The sequence below is a fragment of the Opisthocomus hoazin genome, chromosome 12 (genome assembly GCF_030867145.1).
Source record: "Opisthocomus hoazin isolate bOpiHoa1 chromosome 12, bOpiHoa1.hap1, whole genome shotgun sequence".
Lineage (NCBI taxonomy): Eukaryota > Metazoa > Chordata > Aves > Opisthocomiformes > Opisthocomidae > Opisthocomus > Opisthocomus hoazin.
This window is the reverse complement of record NC_134425.1, coordinates 1,475,547-1,498,889: the sequence shown is the minus strand read 5'-3', so window position 1 is coordinate 1,498,889 and position 23,343 is coordinate 1,475,547. Positions and strand designations below refer to the sequence as shown.

General features: G+C 56.8%; 1 protein-coding gene across 3 annotated transcripts in view; it reads right to left on the bottom strand.

The window, feature by feature from the left end:
- Nucleotides 1-23,343, bottom strand: part of JPH3 (junctophilin 3) — a 62,765-nt gene that overhangs the window by 7,143 nt on the left and 32,279 nt on the right. For all 3 annotated transcript variants that reach the window (XM_075433724.1, XM_075433725.1, XM_075433726.1), the window contains exons 4-5: nt 14,768-14,892; nt 6,872-7,791 (exon numbers count right to left, since the gene is read on the bottom strand). In XM_075433724.1, the coding sequence (XP_075289839.1) occupies nt 6,872-7,791; nt 14,768-14,892 (1,045 nt within the window). The remainder of the gene's footprint in view (nt 1-6,871; nt 7,792-14,767; nt 14,893-23,343) is intronic.

The window sequence follows — 23,343 nt, the reverse complement described above, 5'->3', positions numbered from 1 at the left end:
CTCTGAACATTATTTACCTCGTGTTGTTACAAGGAAAGCCTGTGCTGTCTGTACATGAAAGGGATTAGAGGAAGAACAGCCTCCGATTATTAATTGTTTGACAAAGAAACAACCCCCGAACAGTTTGCTTTGCTTCCCGTGCACGCTGCGATGCTCAGGCCTGGCTCATCCCCAGAGGTGCAATGGCAGCCCCGTGTCTGCAGGACTCCTCCTCCTCCTCACTCCCCTGTAGTTATAGCTTGTACTTGCATGGACGTGCGTACGTGCCACGGCCATTTGGGATTGGGGTTCGAACCTGCTTGGTTGGGATGAGAGAGAGAAGGAAAACCCAGACACGCCTGCGTTAGGAGACCTTTTGAAGGCTCCTGATGGGGAAAACAATGGAAAAAACCTGAAGAGAGAAGACTTAGAGGACCACAGGGATAAGCCACAGGGTCCAGTCCCAAGGAGGATAACCACAAAAAGTCCCCAGGCCCCTTCCCCAGCAGACTGGTCCAACGGCAGATAGATGGGAGCAAGAAATTTTTTACAGTGCGGCTGGTGAGGCCCTGGCACAGGTTGCCCAGGGAGGTGGTCGATGCCCCATCACTGGGAGCATTCCAGGCCAGGTTGGACGGGGCTCTGAGCGACCTGATCCAGGTGAAGACGTCCCTGCTCGCTGCAGGGGGTTGGGCTGGATGGCCTCTGCAGGGCCCTTCCAACCCAAACCATTTGATGATTCTCCACGCGCGGCACTGAGCCCGGTCTGAGATGCAGGTGTAGCGTCACCATTCCAGCAGCCAGTGCCCGTTCGGGACAGAGGGAACAGCCAGCTGTTTGCTTTTATCTCATTTTACACCCTTTCGGGCTCAAGGTGCCTAACTTTTCTAAAGAAAACTCTCCACCCCGAGGTCAACCCCTTCCAGAATAACCCCACAGCCGCTGGACAAGGGCGCACGCGTCGCCCGCATCGGCAAGAAGGTGCCATTTCTGGGGCAAGATGCTGGAGCTCCATCCCCTCCACCTCGTTCCATGGGAGCCCGGGCTGAGCCCCCCGCCCGGGTACCCTCCCTCGGCCCCGGCTGCGCGACGCGCGCCGGCAGAGCCCCGCGCTGGCTGCAGATTGGCTCCCTCCTCCTCGCTTTCCCCAGCGACAGCGAAACCTGCTCGGAATATCTTGACGGGAAAATACGCCCCTCGCGCGGAATGCCAGCGAGGAAGACGCTGCGGCCGCTGGAAACCCTCCCCGCCTCCCCAGCGGGTACCTGGAGGGGACAAGGGGGTCTCTCCGACATCCCTGACCCAGCAGATGCCTTGCGAGCTCCGTTCGCCGCGACCGTCTCCCCGGCTTTGTTTGCGATACGCGGCAGCACCGTCAGCAAACAGCTGAGACCACTGAGATTTTACCCGGCAGCATGTGACAAGGGAAGAAAATGTCAGGGGTGGCCGGGGTGGGTTATTTTTTGGCTGCTGTCCTACCATCGGGCTGTCTGGGTGAGAGGAGACAGGGGGATTTTAAAGGGCCGAGTCTTGAGCCTACTCACATCGCCAGGGTGCCTTTAGCGAGACCACAGCGCGTCCCTAGAAGCCTTCAGCTAAATGTCCGTGATTGCTCCTGCTAAATGAGGGCAGGCAGATGAATCAGGCTCCGTTCATGCCTGAACACCGGCCCTTCTCGCAGGCATGCTGAGGACCTCTGCGCCTAAACCACTCCTTTTCCCTTTTAGAAGCTGCAGATGTTCAGCACCTGCAGAAAAGATGTGTTCCTTTCCACCACCCCCCCCCAAAATGCGATGTGTTTTGTGCCAAGGGACAAAAGGGTCCCTGGCATTCTAGAAAACTTCTTTCCCTTTCCCGTGTCTCAACATTTCCTTTATTCCTTTCCCGTTTCAGATCTTCTCAAAGGCTTTAGGAACCTGGGAAGCATCCAGGCAGAGGCTTGAGCTTTGCACCTCGGGGGCTTTTAAGGCCAGAAAGGATGGTGACGTTCATATAAATCCCTTAATCTGACAAAACGGACGCCGGGCCTGGCACGTTGGCTTCCATTTTCATCCGCCCAGACAACGACAACTGATGTGAGTTTGTTCTGTGCGTGCAGGGGTCAGCGCACACAGAGACACAGAAAGATCAGGTGGCTTTAAATGTCATTTTGAAGAGTTTGTATGACTGTAGTGCCGGCCTGAGGACCCTGAAACCCCAAGGTCCCCTGATAGCGAACGCTAAGCAGCGCTGAATTTCATCAATGTTATTGAGCGGTGGCCTCAAGAAATGACCTTTCTAAGAGCAATTTTCAATTACTGATGTGCAGCCCCAACGAAGGGAGGTTTCACCGGCCTCTTTTTAAGGGACGGGTGAAAAATGACCGAGAAGAACAGAGTTCCTATAGCTCACACAGCAGCATTGCCGTCTGACCCCTCCGCAGAGGTCTGCACCCCCGGCCGGGCACACGCTGCAAAAGGCTGGGCACCAAGGGACCCCCCCAGCTGTTCCAGCCTCATTTATAAGACAGAGATCAAGAGGTGCGGGGAGAGAATTGATAATTTTAAGGCCGCATTTTTGCAAGACCTGCATCCCCATCCCATTCCCGCGAGCGCTGCCAGAGGTGTGGTTGCTCTCGAAGCTGGAGCCGGCACTCCAACGCAGAGCAAACCCACCGGGCTCACTGACGGCACGGGTAGAGCTGGTTTATGGCAGATTATTTTTAAGACAAGCTAATTAGTGAGGGTGCCCTCAGTTCTGCGCAGGGATACTCCAGGTAGGGAAAAAATAGCCCTCTTCAGCTCCAAGCATCCTTCCCGTTCCCTGGCAGGCACCTTTCTGAAGCAGCCCAGCTGCCCGGGAGGTGAGAAATGCCCTTTTCAGCGAGCAGCCTCGCGGATGGCAGCGCTGTGGATCCCAGGGAAGCGGGCTGTCACGCAAGCTGAAACGGCGTGGGCACACACGCGTGCACGCACACGCGTGTGCAACAGCCGGCCTTTCCCGGGAGCTGCGGTTCGCCCGCACGCTGGAGGCGAGCTGCTGGGAGTCGGAAGGGGAGGGGTATTCCGGGCTAGCATGAGAAATGGGGCTCTGGGGAAGTCGGGGAGCCTTAATTCTGCGTGAAAAGATCCGGAGCGTGAGCAGGACGCGGTGGTTTTTTTTGCAGGACTAAGGACGCCAGTGCCCCGTGTCACTGAGCGTGCACAGAGGGAGGTGGACGTGGGGACTGTGGGATCAATCCTTCCGCCTCAGCTTTCCCCTCCTCTTCCTCAGGGACTCACTACGCTTGCCGAAGTTTGAAATGCCTTGAGATCCTCGATGGCAGGTACGGGCAAGGTCACGGCGTTAGGCAGGAGGCTGGAAAACAAATCACTGCACGTCCCATTCCTCTCCTACACCCCCTCCCCTGCTGCCGTCCGACGACCCCCTCCCTGCCAGGCCACACGAACAAAACCCTGCTAGCACGGTGCAATTCTTGCTAGAACAAATTGTTGCTGGCGTTGTAGGTTATTTAAATCCACATATTATCTCTTCCTCTGTATTACATTAGCTTCCTCCCAAACCTTCGCCATCTGTTCCACCCTCGGTTATGAATGTGAGAAAACTGAACATGCTGCTTCACAGCTACAGCGCTTAAAAAGTATGATGAGCATCCTGATGGCTCTTCCCTTTGCCCTTCCACGCGGGCTGTGCCCCTGCGTTATTGCCCAGGATTCACTCAAAATGGCCATTAATGTTATGCTGCATTGGTGGTTATTCACCTCCAGCGCTGCAGCTTGAGCCCTCCTCCCCGGGCAGGAGGTTTACATCCGACGGCTCCGGCGTGCGGGCTGGGGTCCACCGGTGAGGTGGGAGCCTGGGCAGCGCGTCTGACCTGGGCTGGGAGGGGAGAGACACCAGGACCGCTTGTGCCAGTGATCTCCCGGAGGAAAGCCTGGCTCTCAGCGAGGAGAAGTGATGGTTTCACTCCTCCTTCGGGACCCGCGTCTCTCCCAGCTCCCTGCCGCCGCGTGCGGTCACGTTATCAAAGGTGCTGGACCATCTGCGCGTCCCACAGACTTCAACAAGGTTGACGTCCGGGCAATTACTGCTGCTGCTTTTCCCCTCGGAAAGCCTGTCCGGCTCCTAACGCTGCCTGTCATTTCCCTGGTGCTTCCCGGGCGTCTGCGCTGGCAGGTGGGGACAGCCCGCTCCGGACTCGGCACCCGCCTGCGTGCTTGGTGCTGTGTGCTCAGGGCTGGCTTCACTTGGAGCTCTGGGTTTTTTTCTCGACTGGCAAGCTGTGTCCTATGGTGCAGTCCACCAGCAAACACACCGTGTTCAGCTCTTCTGAAACGCTGTGTGGGGGCTTTCGAGCCTGCGCCGAAGCTTGCAAGATGAATAGGAAGCCAGAAAGCTACAGGGCTGTGCGTGGGGGTGATTTATCCACAGCCACAGCGGGGAAACTGTGGCAGATCTGTAGTCTGGTCCTTCCCGCATCCCGGCTGCTGACGGGCTGCAGATGTCACCGCTCGCTCCTCTCCGCCACCAGCTCGCTCCCATCCCTCGCTGCAGGTGCCGACACCTTGGCTCTGCGGGCAGAGCTGTCGGCAGGCGGCTGGAGGAGCAGGGATGCTGTAGGTATGGACCTGTGTCCTGGAGTACTGTGTCCAGTTCTGGGCTCCCCAGTTCAAGAAAGATGAAGAGCTACTGGAGAGAGTCCAGTGGAGGGCTACGAGGATGGTGAGGGGACTGGAGCATCTCTCCTACGAGGAGAGGCTGAGGGAGCTGGGCTTGTTCAACCTGGAGAAGAGAAGGCTGCGAGGGGACCTTAGAAATGCCTCTAAATATCTGCAGGGTGGGGGTCAGGAGGACGGGGCCAGACTCTTTCCAGTGGTGCCCAGCGACAGGACAAGGGGCAACGGGCACAAACTGGAGCAGAGGAAGCTCCAGCTGAACCCGAGGAAGAACTTCTTCCCTCTGAGGGTGACGGAGCCCTGGCCCAGGCTGCCCAGGGAGGCTGTGGAGTCTCCTTCTCTGGAGATATTCAAGACCCGCCTGGACAAGATCCTGTGCAGCCTACTGTAGGTGACCCTGCTTGGGCAGGGGGTTTGGACTAGATGACCCACAGAGGTCCCTTCCAACCCCTACTATTCTGTGATTCTGTATGGCAACGGTAACCATACCTTACAGACCATGATGCCTCCAGCCCAAACTTTCGGTGTGACCGACAAATGTCACTTCAGTCTCCCAAACAACCCAGCATCATCTTCTGCTACCCTGACAGGGAGGTTTAGCTCCTGTCTTCTGCCGCAGCCTGAGATGTCACCCCCTGAGAGTTAGAGGTTTTCCGTTTCTGTGCAGGTCTGGCCTGGGCTGTGGGACGTGCAGCAGCTCAGGACCCCTCCAGCCCTGCCCCGTGTTTGGCACTGACATTACAGGGGGGAATTTGGAGCAGTAGTGGCTTCCCCGCTGCTCCTGCCAAACCCCATCGCCTCTCCTAGCAATGCCAAACCAACGGGGAGAGCAAGCGACGAAGCTGCTCTCGGTGCTAAGGCCAGGAATCATCAAAAACGAGGGCTGGAAAAGACCTGGAAAATGACACAGCTTAGCCTTCTCCCGAGGCAGCTTCAGCTCTATCCAAGCTAATCTGAGCGGCAGATGTCCAAGCAGGTCTTTGACCACCTCCTCCCTCCCAGCCACCATGGCCTCCCCAGGCAATGTCCTCCAGCCCTCAACTCGCTAGGCATGGCTAATGGCTAACCACTGCCTCTAATGCTTGAACTTAAGCCCATTAATTCTGTTCATTGAGAATAAATTATTCCCTTCCACTTTGCAGCAGCTGTTTTCTGCGTTTGAAGATCGCTCTGCCCCCTCTTCTCTAGCCTGAACACCTCCAGCTCTTCCAGCAGCCAGTTGCTAACGCCCAACGTGTCCTTGTCCCTCCCAAAACCAGGAGCCCAGGACTGGATGTCTCACAAGGGGTTATCCTCCCAGTCCCACAGGCTACGCTCCTGCTCAGAGCGTGTACTTGTGCTCTTCACAGCAGAGTGATGGTGCAGGCTGACCTTTGGCTGTACTCTGCTGTATCCCCCTGACCTGCAGAGCTCTCACAGCCCACTGTCCTTGCTGCGCTTGCCTGCTGCTTTCCCTGCCTAGGTATGAATCGCACCCTCTCGTCTGCAGTTTGCTGAGACCCTTTTGCACTGCATCCCCCCCCCTGAGGGGCTCGCACCCGCTCCCGGCTCAGCAGCACCCACACACCAAAACACCCGGGCGGTATCGCACCGTGCAGACCAGCGCAGGGAAACCTGACCGGCGGCCAGCTCAGCAGCACAACCCCTTTGCGACGTCCCCTGCTCCGTGACCACGGTTCCCTCCTCCACCTGGGTCAGGTCCCCAGCACAAGGCGGTGAGAAGGCCACTGCTTCACCAGGCAGTGCCATCCCGTAGCGGCAGGGTGACGGAGAGTGGCTACGGGCAGACGCAATGCCCAGCTACGAGGATTTAAGCACCGACGTCGCAACAGGGTCCCGCCACGCTCTGGGCCAGCGTGAAGTTCTGTTGCTGTAACCTAACCACAAGGAAGCACCGCCAGCACCTCGCCTGCTCTGCAGCTTTTCCACCAGGTGAACGCTCAGAAGCCCAGCAATAATGTATTTTTACTGCTGGCCCCGGGTTGCAAAACAAACTCAAACTTGCTGCTCGCATCCTCCAGTGAAAAACCTGCCGCTCCCACCCAGTCGGTGGAGAAAACCCCACGCCAACTCCCGGCATGGGCTACGATGCAGGATGGGAGCAGGGAGGAGGGGAGGTTCAAGGCACAAACCCACGGTAATTCGGGGGCAACCTCCCTTTCCGCTCCGCTGCGGTGCCGCAACGGCTCCGCACCGCGTTTCCCAGCCGGGTTTCAACACACAGTTTGCTCACTTACCGTACTGGATTTGAGCGCATCCCCATTGTCCTCTTCAGATTCTAGTGCAACAGGTAAGGATTTCTGTGGCGGGGAGAAGGTTAAGTCCCACCTTAGTAGCCGAGGTTCAGCTTTGTCCCCGAATCTCAGGTTTTCCAGTTTCTGCACCGTGGGCTCAGCAGAGGAAGCTGGCCTGAAATTCTCTTTGTTCTGGGACTTAGACCTCAGTCTCTGAACCCCGAAGCCCCGGTCTTCCCCGCGGTGGTCGTCAGCCATGCTCCTGCAGGGTCCCCCTTTGCTATAGTGTCTTTTTTGAGTGTGAATCTCTTGCATATAAGAATCCATCCTCATGAGGGGCTTCATCTCCATCTCGTAATTGCTCATCTTCTCCTCATCCAGCTCAAGCAGTTTGGAGCTCCCTGAGCTGTGGTTGTGGGACCTGTGGTGGGAAGTCCATGAAACCGTGGCTGGGGAATCTGTCCACCTCTCTCTTTGCTTGTGGTTGGAGGCCGAGTGTTTGTGTCCTCCACTCCGACCTCTGTAGTCTTCAGGGACGGAGGCTGACCCCAGCTGACCGCTGCGCAGCGTCCCGCTTCTCACGCCGCGAGTCCCGCCGACCTTCTCTTCGCTCCAGCTGTTGGGGCGCAAGTAATCCCCGCCACGTCCCTCCAGCAACATCTGGATCTCCCCACCCCTCTCTTCATCCACCGAGACCTGCCTGGAGAAGTGGGCGCTCTTGTTCCTGCAGGAAGGACCCAGGGGCGGCGTGGAGGAGGGACTGGCAGGGAAGCTCTGCAGCGGGCTGTCGTCGGGAGTCAGGTCGGACGGGGTGGTCCCTTTGCGGTACAGCTCGGGGCTCTCTTGTTGGAGAGGCGTCCCGGTGGAGAGGACCTCAATGTCATCGCTCGAGTTCTGGCGCTTCGGTCTCTGGCATTCGAGCCCTTTTTGTGTAGCCGTTAAGAGAAAAGAGAGAGGGAGAGAGAAAGGCAACAGGATTATTTCTATTCTGTGGGCGCCCACCAGGTTTTTCATGTCAAAGAATAGGGCTGAGAGTGTTGGACTGTGGGGAATCCGCAGGGCAAGGTCAGGACAGCAGCAGCGGAGCACGATAAACAGCTTCTGCTACGAGACCCGGAGAAAAGGCATCGCTGGTTTGACACCAGACCTGCTGTCACCCCCAGCACCCGCAGAGCAGCGCGGTGGGAGCGGCTGCAGGCTCGGCATCAGCTGCCGGTGCTGTCAAGACAGAGGCATTCTGCGCCCAGGTTGCGTTTCTCCACTGCTGTAAGCCCAAGGGCTACCAACCCTTTTAGAAACCACCTGCCACCACCGTGGCTCTCGTTTCCAGCCGGTGGATGTGTTTAATAAAATAAATATGGGGCCAAACTCTTTCCAGTGGTGCCCAGCGACAGGACAAGGGGCAACGGGCACAAACTGAAGCAGAGGAAGCTCCAGCTGAACCCGAGGAAGAACTTCTTCCCTCTGAGGGTGACGGAGCCCTGGCCCAGGCTGCCCAGGGAGGCTGTGGAGTCTCCTTCTCTGGAGATATTCCAGACCTGCCTGGACGCGGTGCTGTGCAGCCTGCTCTGGGTGACCCTGCTTGGGCAGGGGGTTGGGCTGGGGGACCCACAGAGGTCCCTGCCAACCCCGCCATGCTGGGTTCTGTGATTCTGTGATTCTGTGACTTGTGGTAGTTCTGCAGCACCAGCGACGCGGGGAAGCCACGCACCATGCAGAGCTGCCGGGAGCCCTGTGCAGGCAGAGGAGCGGGCGCTGGGGCCCTGCCTGGCTCACAGCCCCGCTCGAGAGCAGCCTGCGTCGCTCCGCGGCACCGTTCCTGCGCTGTGCACGCACTCGCTGACCCCACTACGGGGGTTGTGTCCACGTCCGTTGATGTTTTCTGGGGGGATCCATCTGAGCACCTTTTCCCACACGTTCCCAGTCCGCTGTGCTCAGTGTGCTGGGCGCTGCTGGGATCACCCCGTGCCCGGCTCACTGCCGGCAGCCTTCACACCTCAAATACTGTGTTCAGCTTTGGGCCCCTCACTCCAAGAAGGACATTGAGGGGCTGGAGCGTGTCCAGAGAAGGGCAGCGAGGCTGGGGAGGGGTCTGGAGAACACGTCTGATGAGGAGCGGCTGAGGGAGCTGGGGCTGCTCAGCCTGGAGAAGAGGAGGCTGAGGGGGGACCTTCTCGCTCTACAACTCCCAGAAAGGAGGTTGTAGTGAGGCAGGGGTTGGTCTCTTCTCCCGAGTAACCAGTGATAGAATGAGAGGAAATGGCCTCAAGTTGCATCAGGGGAGTTTAGATTGGATATTAGGGAAAATTTCTTCACTGAAAGAGTGCTCAGGCATTGGACCAGGCTGCCCAGGGCAGTGGGGGCAGTCCCCATCCCTGGAGGGGTTCAAAAAACGTGTGGATGTGGCACTTCAGGACATGGTTTAGCAGGCGTGGTGGCGATGGGTTGATGGTTGGACTTGATGATCTTAGAGGTCTTTTCCAACCTTAATGATTCTATGATTCTGTGATCCTCCCTGGGTGGGAAACACATCGGCTTTGTGGCTGCGAGGTACAGAAGCGGACTCCCTCCTCAAAGTTTCTGCAGGGAGATGGCCTCATCTGGGCAGAGGTGCAAGCATCCCATTAAGAAAAAATCCCACAAACCGCATATCGAACGGCTTTCCTGCCCCGTACAGACAAGGGGGACATGGACATTTCCCCACTCAGCCCCCTCGCTGGACGTGGTGGAGAGCACACATGCCGTTGTGCCTCACGCAGGAGCAAGGTGGCACGTCCAGGGCTACGTGACTGCAAGATACAGCACCCTCCTTATGTCATCGTGCTGAATGCACTTCATTTCCCCTGAGCCCAGAGCGCACCCCAGACAGCATCTCCCTGGGGACAGGGACTTCAAGAACGGCTGAGTGTCTTCTGCTGGAGGTGGCCAGTTGGCAAGAAACACGTCGCTTCTTCGGACAATTAGGAAAAAATGCAACTTATTAATCATTGATGAAACACCAAATTATTTCAAGGGGGTGCAAGCTAATAGTGGTTAATTCTCATTTTACCCTCTCAAGGCATAGTTGTTCCCAGCTAAAGGCATGCTAAATTACGTGAATAATTTGATAAATATATTAACTGCCTAATGCCCCTGAAATGCATCTAATTGCAATTGCTATGGCTAGACGAGAAATGTGTCTCAAAAAGGAAGAACTCAATTTCTTACCGTGGTTTAACAAGAAACACTCTGAAGCGCCTGCTCTAATCTCTTCACTTCTGCTGAGTAATTTTCTCTATCGCTTCTTCGCGGGGAGCTGTCACGCCGGGACGTGCCTTCGCCCGCAGCCGTCCCCGCGTCCCACCGCGCCGTGGGCCGGGTACACGCGGGGACGCTGGGAGCGGGTGCCCCATCGGAGCACTTGCAGGGGAGGTAAACAGTAACGGGGCTGCTCGGAAATTTCCTACAGAAGCAATTTCTTGGTAGGAAATCGGTCTTCTAGTGACTGTCAGGTTTTTTTGTAGTGTATTTGCCACAGAAAATTCTGTTCGTGTTTTGGGATGATGCTTGGATAGTTCAGTTTTAGTTTGTTCCCTGTCTCGCTGTTGTCTGCGGGAGACTGAACCTTCTGGGATTGATCTGGGGCTCCCGAGTGACCCTCGGAACAGTGGGAAATTGTGGCGAAGGAGAAAGGTGGAGTTCACCCCCTCCGTTTTCACACAGAATAACCGTCTCTGGGGAAAAATACAGACTGATTTTGTGGCTGTGCTGAGACGTTCCCATTCCAGCCACCCTCCAACATCAGAGATGGGAAACTGAGGCCGGGAGGGAACAAACGCCTTCGTACGCGAACGCTGTGAAGCCGGCTGTCCCAACGGGCTCACCCAAGACTTGGGGAGTCCCTGTTCATCTCAGGTGGGACGCGCAGGGACACGGAAGCTTCCCACCATCTCCAGCGACCCCAAAGCCCGTCTCCAACGGCACGACCAGCCACAGCCTCGCGACACCCGCTGCTCCTGCACCTTAGCCCCAACCCCAACCTTCCCTGCCCCCCCAAAGCCCCGCCATGGAGGCGAGAAAGCCCAAAGATGCTCCAGCAGCCTCACCCCAGCGACCCACACCAGGGACCCTCTCATCCTAAATCTTTCCCACCTGGACCTGCAAACGACCTGAGCTAATTCCCCCTCTCCATGGGTTGCTCCCCTGAGTTTCACAGCTCCTGGCTGGGTCTCACAGACGAAGCAGAGCTGGCGATGCTGGGGCACGGCCGCCCCTCCAGCCCCGGAGCCCTGCGGGGATGCAGGCGTTTCCTCGCGGAGGAACTCGGCAGATGCCGTCTTGCCGGCTTTCGACACCCGAGGATGTGCAACAATTATTCCGAGCTAAAATTAGTCGCAGAGCACGTGATGTTCCTGGAAGAACGGCTGTGAGAGCGCGAAGGAGGATGCAGAGCACCAGATCTGGATTTCCAGCAGCACTGAGGCAGCCGTGCCCAGCAGTGGCATCTTCAAAGCCAAGGATGTGCCCCAGGGCTCTGGGTGCCCCTGAGGACCCACGTACCGGGACTGGGAGCGGTGCTGAGCTCCTGCCGTCACCTCGGGGCAGTCAATTCACCAGCACCATCCAGCCCGTGGGGTGACCGGGCTAGTGGCCGGCTAGGGGCTGCACTGCGGGGCTGGCCTTGAGGTGGGCAGGAAACTCTCCACGATGCTGGGAAGGTGGGTGGGACACAGCACCCACGACACCTTGCAAGGTGGGCACACAGAGCACCCACAGCGCCGTGCAAGGTGGGTGGGACACAGCACCCACAAAACCTCGCCAGGAGCAAATCCAGCACCAACAACACTGTGCAAGGTGGGCACATCCAGCACCAACAACACTGTGCAAGGCGGGTGCATCCAGCACCCGCGATGCGGAGCAAGGGGGTCACATCCAGCACCCGTGATGCGGAGCGAGGTGGGCGCATCCAGCACCAACAACACTGTGCAAGGTGGGCTCACAGAGCACCCACAGCGCTGTGCAAGGTGGGTGGGACACAGCACCCACAAAACCTTGAAAGGAGCACATCCAGCACCAACAACACCGTGCAAGGTGGGCGCATCCAGCACCCACGATGCGGAGCGAGGTGGGCGCATCCAGCACCAACAATGCTGTGCAAGGTGGGCGCATCCAGCAACCGCGATGTGGAGCAAGGGGGTCACATCCAGCATCCACCATGCTGTGCAAAGTGGGTGGCACACAGCACCGTGCAAGGTAGGTGAATCCAGCACCCACAACACTGTGCAAGGTGGGCACACAGAGCACCCACAGCGCCGTGCAAGGTGGGTGGGACACAGCACCCACAAAACCTTGCCAGGAGCACATCCAGCACCAACAACGCCGTGCAAGGTGGGCGCATCCAGCACCCGCGATGCTATGCAAGGTGGGCGCATCCAGCACCCACGATGCGGAGCGAGGTGGGCGCATCCAGCACCAACAACGCCGTGCAAGGTGGGTGCATCCAGCACCTGCGATGCGGAGCGAGGTGGGCACATCCAGCACCTGCGATTCTGTACAAGGGGGACACATTCAGCACCCACGATGCTATGCAAGGTGGGCGCATCCAGCACCAACAACGCTGTGCAAGGGGGACACATTCAGCACCCATGATGCTATGCAAGGTGGGCTCATCCAGCACCCGCGATGCGGAGCGAGGCTGGTGGCAGGCAGCGCCTGCAGCACCGCGCACGGTGGGCACGGGCAGCCCCTGCGAGGCCGTGCAGCGTGGCAGCAGCTCGCCCCGTCCCTCCCGCCGCTCCCCCCGAGCCGTTCGCAGCCTGGGGTTGCCGGGTCTGCGGGGTGGCACGGCCGCTCGCAGCCATTATCTGCCTGACTTGGTCCGCGGGCGCTCCCAGGTTTCCCGACCCAGCTTGGATGGTGTGTTTGTTTTTTAATGTGCTCTAAGTGGAAACTCCTTCCCCCCGCTCTTCGCTCGCACACAGCTCACCCAGACGTGAGCACGAGAAACACAAGCCCCAACTCAAGTCAAGCACCATGTCCCTATCTAGAAGCTAGTAAAAAATGCATTAGCTAAAAATATCTTTTCAAGAGGTGATTTAAAATGGCAAAGTCTCTTGGCAAGAGGAAATGGAGATGAGGAACATCTCAAGGCTGAAGAAGCCCCTGGGACCACGCAGCCCTGCGAAAAAGCTCAGATCTCCCACATACAAATTGCACCTCTGCAGGAGGAGAAACGCCGAGGGGTGTTTGAATGGGGCTGTGCCTTCCTCCAGCGCGCAGAGAGCTGCGCGGGGCTCGGCTGCGAGGGGCTCGGCGTGCTCTGCCCCCCGAGATGCCCACCCACGCGTGGCCGCGTGTCCCACAGGGCTTTGCTCAGGCAGGCTCCCGGCTGGGGCCAGACCTCAAACGCCGTCTGGCTCATCGCTCCGAGCCGTGGGATGCCCCCAGCCGCCCCCGTGCCGCGGTGAAGTGAGGACTCGTGCATGGGCTGCCTGGTCCAAAAGATGCAGCGATCCCTTTTCCCCGGCCTCAGGGAACGGCACCACCACATGAGTCACCGGCACCAGCCCCTGGAGCAATTAAGCCGAATGAGTAATCTTCAGTTAGAGAGCTGGAAGGGGGAGAAAATGATGATAGACGCCTCCTAATGAGGGTTCAGTGCAGGAAAATTTTGAATAAAACCATTCACATAGATTAATTACTATGTTAATTATTGCTGTGGGGACTTGGAGCTTTCCACTCCCACTGGCAGCAGCCCCTCTCGCTCCCGGACAGGCGCAGCCTTCGCAGGGCGAATCCTCCCCGTGCGCCCACCGGCTGCAGACCCCTGCCCGACCGCGGCTTCGCTTCGGCTTCCTCGGCCCTGAGCCTGCGCTGAGCCCGAGCCTCTCGTCAATGAGCAAAAATCTTCTCTGGAGATATTCCAGCCCCCCCGGACGCGGTGCTGTGCCCCCTGCTCTGGGTGACCCTGCTTGGGCAGGGGGTTGGGCTGGGTGACCCACAGAGGGCCCTGCCAACCCCCGCCATGCTGGGATTCTGTGAAAACTCGGACAAAGAGGCACGAAACGTCGCAGACGATGGAGGGGAGGAAGAGCCGCCAGGCAAACTGCGGACGCGCGTTTCTCCGACGCCTTTGCACGCGCACACGACCGGTTTGCACACCCAGGTGAAGGACTGGGTACCAACACACGCTGCCCCAGCTCTGCAAGCCCAAACAGTCAAAAGAAATACTGAACCGTAAAAGCTACGGGGTTAAAATCAGTGACCGCCTCTGGGATCGTTTCTGACTGCATTTTGCTTTTGGAGCTCCTGTTGGGTTTTTTTCTGTGCGAGAATCAAGGACTATGAATCAAAAAAATGGGGATGTTTTGGTGTGAAAAGAGGAGATGCCCATAATGACAGGACTGCACAGGGTGGAAGTGCTGAATATTGAAAGCCTTGTGCTAAAACAAGGCTTTTTTTTTGTGCCAATGGGCACAAACTGAAGCAGAGGAAGCTCCAGCTGAACCCGAGGAAGAACTTCTTCCCTCTGAGGGTGACGGAGCCCTGGCCCAGGCTGCCCAGGGAGGCTGTGGAGTCTCCTTCTCTGGAGATATTCCAGCCCCGCCTGGCCGCGGTGCTGTGCAGCCTGCTCTGGGTGACCCTGCTTGGGCAGGGGGTTGGGCTGGGTGACCCACAGAGGGCCCTGCCAACCCCCAACATTCTGTGATTCTGTGAAAACACCCCAAAAACTGGTGTTATGGGGCTGTTTCCCAGCCCAAGAGTCCCAGCGAGGACCGGGAGCTGCGGGCACAGACTGAGCCTCCACACAGGGCTCATTTTTTGGGGGGGTTGGGTCTCTGCAGCGCTGAGCGGGGCAGAGAGCGGCACGGGGTGAAAGCCAGGTCCGCGGGGCCGGCCGGCACGGCGGCAGGCACTGACCGTTTTCCCTGTGCTGGAAGGAAGGCGAAAACTCTTTGGCAGTGATCCTGGCGATCCGCGCTTCCTCCTGAGCTTTCTGCGCCGCCGTCACAGCCGCCTCCGCCTTGGCCCTGGAGTGAGAGGTCCTGCAAGGGAACCAGAGAGACAAGGACCACGTTAGGCAGCTTCCCTCTGCAGACCAAGGCACGGAGAAACCCACGTTGCCCCCCACCAAGCCCCTCTGCTCCGACCCCCTGTGGCTGCGATGGCCGGGAGCTGGGGCTCGCTGGGGAGCGGGTGATGTCACATCGATAACGCGTTCATGAGCTGCTTCTCAGCCTCCAAATTGCCCGGGGCAATTTGGAAAAAGGGACAGGATGCTTTGATCCCCAGGGATGCATCACCCCGAAGCAGACTGGTCCCCTCCGTCACGCGTCCCTCTGCGGGGGACCCCAGCCCCTGCAGACATCTGCAGCAACCTCTGCGTGCACCTCCCGCGAGCTTCTGGGGCTGAAGGCCTCAATTTAAAAAACACCCAGTGGGGTGGTTTTTTTTTCACCAAAAACATTTGCTTTTGGATGAAGAAGCAAAGATTTCCACCCCCGCCACCACACATTCTGCGTAAAACGCTGGATGTAAACACAAGGGCGGTTTGTCACCGAGAGCAGAGGTAGGAGTGGGGGCTTGCCATCAGCTCTGCCTCCACCACCCCTTCACACATCTTCATCGGGGCATTTTTTTTTTCACTCCGGGTGAGCGACTGCCCCCTGCACTCACCCGTCACCGGCGATTCCCCGGACACTCGTGTTTGATGGCATTTCAGCCCGTCGCTCAGGATTTACGCCCTCTCCTACAGCCCCTCAGCGTTCCCGCGAGCATCCTCCGGAGGCTGGTTTGCCCCCTCCCCTCAGCTGAGCTATCGAGGCACTTAAAAAAAAATCCCTGTTCCTACCCACCCGGGTGCAGGCAGCGTTATAAATAGCTCGGCTGATTTCTTTTCCCTCCAAAATCAGGCCCTCCATCTCCTTTAATCATTTTTATTTTTTTTTTCCCTGCCGCTCTCTGAATTCCCTCTAATTTTGCGACATCTGCTCGGAGAGGAGTGCCATTTCTGACAGGCTCCTATAAATGGAAAACGGGGCCAGCGATGTGCCTGGCGTCGCAGCGTGCAGCGCAAGCCGGGGATGCGAAACCGGGTGTGCGTGCGGCTGTGCGCTGCCACCTCTCCCAGCCGGGGCAAGGCGCCCGCTCTCTGCTCCCGGAGCCGACCTGTCACTTGTTTTCCAGTGCTGACAAGTTGTCTTTGCTCTAATAAGTGCTTTATTTATATAAATTAGCTGCGCTGGAGTAGCCGAGGGAGGGGATATGACCCCGTGCTCCCGGAGCTATTGAAGGTGGCGGAGGGGCTGTGGCGATGCTGCTGCAGGTCCCGCAGGTCCCCCGCGACCGATGCAACCAAAAACTGTTTTTAAATGTGTTTTTTTTATTTACCTGCCCCCCAGCTCCAGCGCTCCCTCTGCTCCACACTCACACAGGGCCAGAGAGGGGACGTGCGTGTTACAGCCCCATCCCCTGGCAGGTAACCCAGGTCCGCTCTCTTGGGAGGAGCAGGGATGCTCGGAGCAGGAGCTGCAGCAAACTGCCGGGAGAGGAGGCACAAACTGCTCCCGCTTTCGGCACAGATGTGGTCGGTGGGAAAGGCTGGGGCATCAGACCCGCCGACTGAACCACCCCAGTGCCAAAAACGGTGCCAACCATGGCTTAACATTAAGATGCTGACTCTCAGGTTGTTAAAACAGCTGGCATCTTCCACGGGAGCTTCTCAGAGGTCTGGATGTCGGCTCCCGAAGATCCTCCATCCGTCCATCCCTCCATCGTCTCCTCGGACTGGAAGCTGTTCAGGGAAGGGACTGTCCCTCCCACACTGCAGCACATTTCTACAGCAGCTGCTGGCCTGCTACAGAGCATTAATAACGTCTGAGAGTGTCTGGACCAAACTCAGCAGGCAGGGTTACACCCCGCCGCCTCCCTAACCTCCTCCCCGGAGGTGCAGCCGGAGGCAGTGATCTGTCACTTCTTGCCAGGGAAGGAGGCTGGGAGCACTGAAAAGCAGCTTGTGCCACTTCCCCGGGTCCTGGGGGCACACGAAGGTGTCTGCAGAGCGGGAGGTCACCCTGGAAGGGCAGGCGTGGAGCCACCGCCCAAGCCATGCTCCCCTCTCCAGCACTCATCACCTCCCCTTCATTCACCAAAATGGGTCAAAATCACCATCCCTGGGGGACGGATGGGTTTCCATCCTGGGAAAACTCACTCCAGCGACTTCTGGACTAGTTCATCCCCCTGGACTCCAAGAACAGCCCAGGAAGAGCCGCAACGAGGGGCTTGGGGCCAGAAAGAGTTAAAAATCAATCACATTAATTAAGCCGTCTCCGATCTAAAATATATTCCATACCCACAAAGCGGATCTAACGTCGAAGGCTGCGCAGAGGTGCAGGCAGGCTTAATTGTGTGTCACGCTCGTTAAGATGCTCAGAGGAGAGGCGCCGTCAGGGTGAAAAGCAGAATTATGGCGATCTATACGTTGCATAATAAAATACATAAGCATTCCCAAATAAATGCAAGTAATCCAGTTAGCGTTCGCCTGACTTTGTCACATGCTAATTTTAACAGCTGTCTCCTCTACACATGCCTGCTGCTCGTAGCGTGCGCTAAATCTTAATTCCCCAGTTAATTGCTTGGGTTTGTTTCCTTGTAAAGCGTGGTCTTTCTCCATGACATGGAGATGGGGCTCGATCTAATCACTCTCCTCCTCCTGCCCTAAGCGCTGCCACGTATCGTTCCCAGACAGAGACACCACCCTGGAAACCACAGTCAAAATAAGGCTGGATCCTTCCCTCTGGATTCATCGCAGCTGGGGGAGGAGGCTGGCGATGCTCAGAGGCTGGAGGAACCAAACAGATCCTCTTGCATGGCTCCTTCGTTACCTGCCGTGGTGTCCCCCACCCCGTAATGAGCCCACCAGACAAAAGCTGTTGTTTGCAAGAGCGTGGTGCCCCTCTCATCTTGTCTGAGCTGATTAAAAGCTGCACATCAGCTCGAAGGTGCTCATCTGGGTTTCTTCTGCCATCGATGGATGAGCAGGGGAGAAGGAGCGACGCGTCCCGGGGTGATGAGGATGGCTGGAGCTCTCTGAACATCAGCACACGCAAGCGCAGAGGGGTTTTGGAGGATGGTTACAACCTCTAAACCCCGTTTTAGAGCACTTCAGCATCTGAGCTGAGCTGGAGGAGGGCGTTTTGGCCAGGATGGGGCTGGGAAGAGCCAGAGGGGTGATGGGGGGGTGGGGGCTGGTTTACAGCTCTCAAGACTCAAGGGTCCAGTCTGGGTCAGGGCAGGGAGTCCATGCTGGGACTGGCTTGGGATATTTTATTTATTAATTTTTTGCCCAGCTGACTCACTCTTCTCAGAAGATGACCAGGCAAGTGGTCAAACTGGCAAGAAGAGTTGGCAGGAGGCAACCAAACTGGTTTCTGTAAGTCTTTGCAGATCTCCTGTGATTTGGCCAGGACTGGCAAGGGAAGGGAACCACCTGAGAGCGGTTCGTAACGCCAAGTTTATCAGCTCTGGCTGATCTGTAAGAGGGTGGAATAAACTGATTTGAAGGGAAGAACCTGGCTTTTTAGGAATGCCAACAGAGAGTCCGGCCTGGCTTTGCACGTGCAAGGAGCTTCTGCTGCATATCTGAAGCTTGGGGACGGTTTGGCCAAAAAGGGGTGAACTCTCAGCAAAATCTGTGGCACCCGATGGTCTCAGGAAGAAACGAAGCAAAATCAAAACCAGGCGAGGCTCGAGTGGCCGTTAGGTGAACGGACTGCTTTGGCAGGAGAACAAGAGGGACAAACTGCTTAAAAATTGGGCTGGAAATTAGAGCAAGTTTGCAGACCACCAGGAACATTTCTGAGCGGAGATGGGTCTGCCCGGGAGTCGCAGGCACGATGCCTGTAACGGCAGGGATGGCACCCGGCGCCGCAAGAAACCTGTTTCATCTCCGAGTCCTTCACCTTCACCCAACCTTCTTCGAGCGCAGCGGTCGTGCAAAAGGTGAGCTGGAACCAGATGAGGGATTCACCACCCTTGGTCCCTTTTTTCTTGCGTTCCTTTAGAAAAAACAGGCTCTTCTTTGATAAAAGTAGGTAACAGGCTCTGAGCAAAAGTACACCCAGGACCCAAGGAAGCTGTGTGCTTGAAGAAGGGGGAAATTCCCACTATTTGCATTTTAAATGTCAAAAAGCATCATATGGGGAAGATTTCTGGAAACGAAGGTCTGTTTTTCAAAATTCACATGGCAGCTCTTGCTGGGGGATTTCCGTTCTTTTGCAAGCAAACTCCTTGCTTCTCCAACTTCCCCGTGAACTCCAAGCTCGGCCGAGGGACCCCTTGCTCAGTGGGATTTAGGCTTGACAGGGAAGTGCAAAAAATGCTGCTTTATTGCTGGTGTTTGTTGGGATCCCACCGCAGGGACGGAAATCCCCAGCTCTCCTCCGTCCCGTGCCGAGAGCTGCTGGAAACCTCTCCTGAGCTCTCCAGATAGCCCCAGCTCCTCGACAAGAGCACACAGGAGATTGAAACAAGCCCTGAACCCTTTGCTCAGTTCCAAGATGATTTCAACAGACCTGTTAGGGCTTCATCTTTTCTATCATCTCACCTGTACGCCTGCAAATCAACCCTCCTGCAAGGGAGTTACAAATCCACCAAGCTCCTGGAAACCACAAAACGGTTCGCTTTCTGCTCCCACTTGTTCTCCATTTCTTAGCTCAGATGGAGGGGCAGCAGTGATGGACAGACTGATCGAACTGTCCAGAGCTTAGAAACGAAGTAAGAAAGCTGAGATGAAAATTAAATTATTAAAGCTGTTATTAAAGCCTTCTTCTGTGCATTTCTTTTAACTCCTCCTACCGCACAAAAGGAGAGAACCCTGCGGTCCGTATTCTCATGGCAAACACGCAGACCCACCACGTGCCATCTTCACTGGAGGCTTCGCTTGGGCAGAGGAGCGCTGCCGGCTCGCGGGCACTGAGACGCGGCGAGGACGGAGTTAACCAGCCGGTGAGCTCATCCTGGGGCATAATGAACAGCCTCAAGTTCTCCTCAGGGGCCAGGCTGGCTCCATTGGATTCTCTTTGTGTCTCTGGTCAATATGTCATCAGGCAGCTTTGGGGGTTTTTTTTAAAAACGCATCTTTATCTTCCTACAGGAGGAATGTTTTCTCCCTCCATTACAGAGGTTCGTGTATTTTTCAAATGGCAAAATTCAACTAAAACATACACTAGCTGCAAGAAAAGACTTGAGGAAAAATTCAGAGGGAGCATCTGCAGAGCGTTTGACTCGGTGCTCTGCTCTCCCCTCCGACCCCGGCTCTGTTTTGTGCTTGAAGAGCAGCGGGGCTGGCTCAGGGTGCGCAGGGAAGCGCTGGGATGCTGTCCTGGGAGGGGATGGCTGGAAGAGGAGAGGGAAAGGAGCTTCTCAGTCCAACCACCTCATGTGCAAGAGTGTGAGCCCCTCAGCTGTATTGACTCGCCAGCGGATATTTTACGTTCCCACCGGCACAGCGGAGAGCAGGATCCGGCCCTAAGTGCATCAAGCCGAGACACACCAAGAAACACAAAGCAAAAGTCCCCAGGTGATCGATGCCGGTAACCGAACCCCAGAGCCGCGGGGAGAGGGGGAGCGCGGATGCGACCCTCTCCCAAGGCATCCGATGGCTCCGCACCCCGCAGCGAAGGAGGGGCGATTCCGGCTCCCGACCCTGCCGCCATGGGATCGATAGCTGCGACCAGCACCGGGAGAGATGGGGACGTGGAAAGAGGCTCTGCCTGCTCGGGGCAGTATCTCAAGCCCTGCCTGCGAGGAGAGGAGGCTTGGCTGGTCTTCATGCTCTCCTAGATGGGACAAATTGGGACTGAATTATTAATAACCGCTGCAGACTGTCTGGCTTCTGCCTCTGAGGGAGCATCACTGATTTAGGGCAGAGCTGGGGAGAGCTGCAGTGCCCGTCCTGCCTCCCTTTGCCCCCGGCATCGGCTTCGGCTCGGCAGCCTTCATCACCCGGCGCAGCATCCCGCACCCAGCACCTCCCTGGCCCCAGAAGACCGGCGCAATAACCCGACTGCAAGGGCTGGGGTAATCGCGACCCGGGGCCAGGCTCTGTCTAGACATTTCCTTCAGGGAGCGGGGAGATGGCAGCAATTAACAACCTGTTTGTTATTTTTCCCTATCTGGCATTTATTGCCCTGATAAAACCCACTCTTAATTCCAGCTTGACTCTTTTCACAGCTCTCCTGGCTTGGTTGTTATTGCACTAGGCTTGCCTTGAGTGATTTGTGAAGGCAGTAATACAGTGCCGGTGCTCAGGGGGTGGAATATTAGACACACCAATTAGCTATCTCTGCATAAATTCCCATTTACCTGCTTATCGCAAGCATATTTGCCTTTCCTGCTTCCTCCGTCTGCTTTTTCCTCCACTCCCCCATCGCTGGAATTCTTAATCAAGAGAAAAAAGCAGCTAATGTGACCTCTGACATGACGTAATGCAGCCAAAAACGTCTGCTCTGGCTCTTTGCAGCCAGACAGAAAGCAGGTGCTGTGCATAGCAAAGAGCAAGGCTGGCTTCCCCGCTGCCAGGCTTCCCGGCTCCGGGTGGAGATGTCGGGGTGGGAGGATGGACCACCCCTGCCCGAGCTCCAGCGGGGAGCAACGAGCACCGGGAGGAGGAGGGGGAAACCTCCCACCAAGGGAGACAGCAAGAGGGAAGGCTTGGGGATGGCTGGGATGGCACGGGGCAGAGGCAATGGTTATCGCAGGCTCTGAAAAAATCGCTCTGAAAGTCACATTTCAAGAGAAAAGTTCTGAATTTTTTAAAAAATAAACCAGTCAAACCCTGTAACCCTGAAAAATAAAATCTTGATGCATGCGTTTGTTATTGCCCAAGAAAGCAAACTACAGAGAAGCGTGGAAAATGTTGTGCTCAGCAGCCCAAATCTGAGTTCCCCTGTGGTTTTACACTGGGAACTGTAACGTCACAGGGGAAGCCGTTCCCGAGCCAGCGGGGAGACATCACTGAGAGCAGGCGCCCGTGTCCCGGCTGGGGCACGGCACATGCGGGGTCTCCGAAATTCATGGAAACGGGGTTGGAGCCAGTTCCCATTTAGCTCGTTGCTCCGGGCACCCGTGCCAGATTCATCTCTACCTTTATATTTTTGGAGCTTACAAACAGAGAGCAAATTCACCAAGGCATCATTTGCCATTTTGCACTGAAATACCGTTTCTTTAATCTGAGTACGGGAAAAAAATATCCCGGGCTGTGTCCTTCTGTCCTGTGCCTTCCCTTTAAGTAGACAAAATGAGCTTTGCTGGAGAACTGAATTCACAACATGTAATGGCGCAAAGTCACGGTGACTTGGGGGACGGGGATTGGCCACAATCAAATGTCATGTCCCCAAAATCCTGGGAGAAAAGTGGCCCAAAACATAGCCCACAGCAGGCAGAGACCGTCCTGGCTGCTCCCATCCCTGCACATCCCCCAGGACCCTGAGCTGATGGAGAAGGATGAGAGCGGCCGAAGGGCTGTAACGCCGTGATGCTCTCCAGCTCGCCTTCTTGCCATCATCCCGAATCAGTCACGGGGCTGCTCAGATTTGTTTATTTTATCCCTGTTGTTGCTAAATAAAAAAGGCCAGCCCTGGCACAAGAAAATCCAACTCCATCAACTTCAAAGGGCTGGGCCAGGTGGAGCTGGTACCCAGAGGCACATCTGCCACCGTTAGCCAGGATGCTGCCAGCATCTCTCTTCGGCCAAGAGACGCAGGAGAAGCAAAGCCAGGTAGACCCACGCATTTCCCTCCCAGGGGGCTTCCTTCCTTTTAATATTTTGCTCCCCGCCCCAGCAAGGGCAAAGCTGATGGGTCTTTCACACAGGAGGTGATGTGCAAGCTGCCCTGAGATGCTGTTTACAGTAACATCTGGAGAGGAAGTCTCACCTCCTGCCGTCTGTCACTTGTAATGAAGCTACGGAGGATGCAGGTGAGTGGCACGGCCAGACGGTACCTGCCAGCCCAGACCTGAGCTTGCCTTGGAAGAAAGACAGCTTCGATGCCACCGTCCCCAGCGCTGTCGCAGCCTGGCTGACCGAAGGAGGCAGCTTTGGCCTTGCTCCAGACCCAGCGCTTCGCTGGCTCCACGGAAAGGGCTCACACACGGCAGCGACGGGCAGCGGTGGGGCAGGGGGCTGCCCCTGGGACGCATCGGCCTCGGGGCAGTCCCCTCTCCCAAACCACACACGGAGGCAGCAAGAGCAGACCCCGGCTCCAGGGATGGAGTTCCCTTAGGAACTGGGGAAGGCACGGGATAATTGCCGCGATGCTGGGAGCGTTGTTATGTCCTGGAAAGTGATGGGCAGTGATGCAAAACCTGCAGGGACCCGCTCGGAGCAGGGTTTGGGAAGCGTTAGCTTCAAGGAAAGGAAAGAACTGAGCAAGGGGGATGCTGCCCACTTTCCAGCTCTCGAGCTCTGGAAGGGGCAGGTTTCCATGATTTTACTG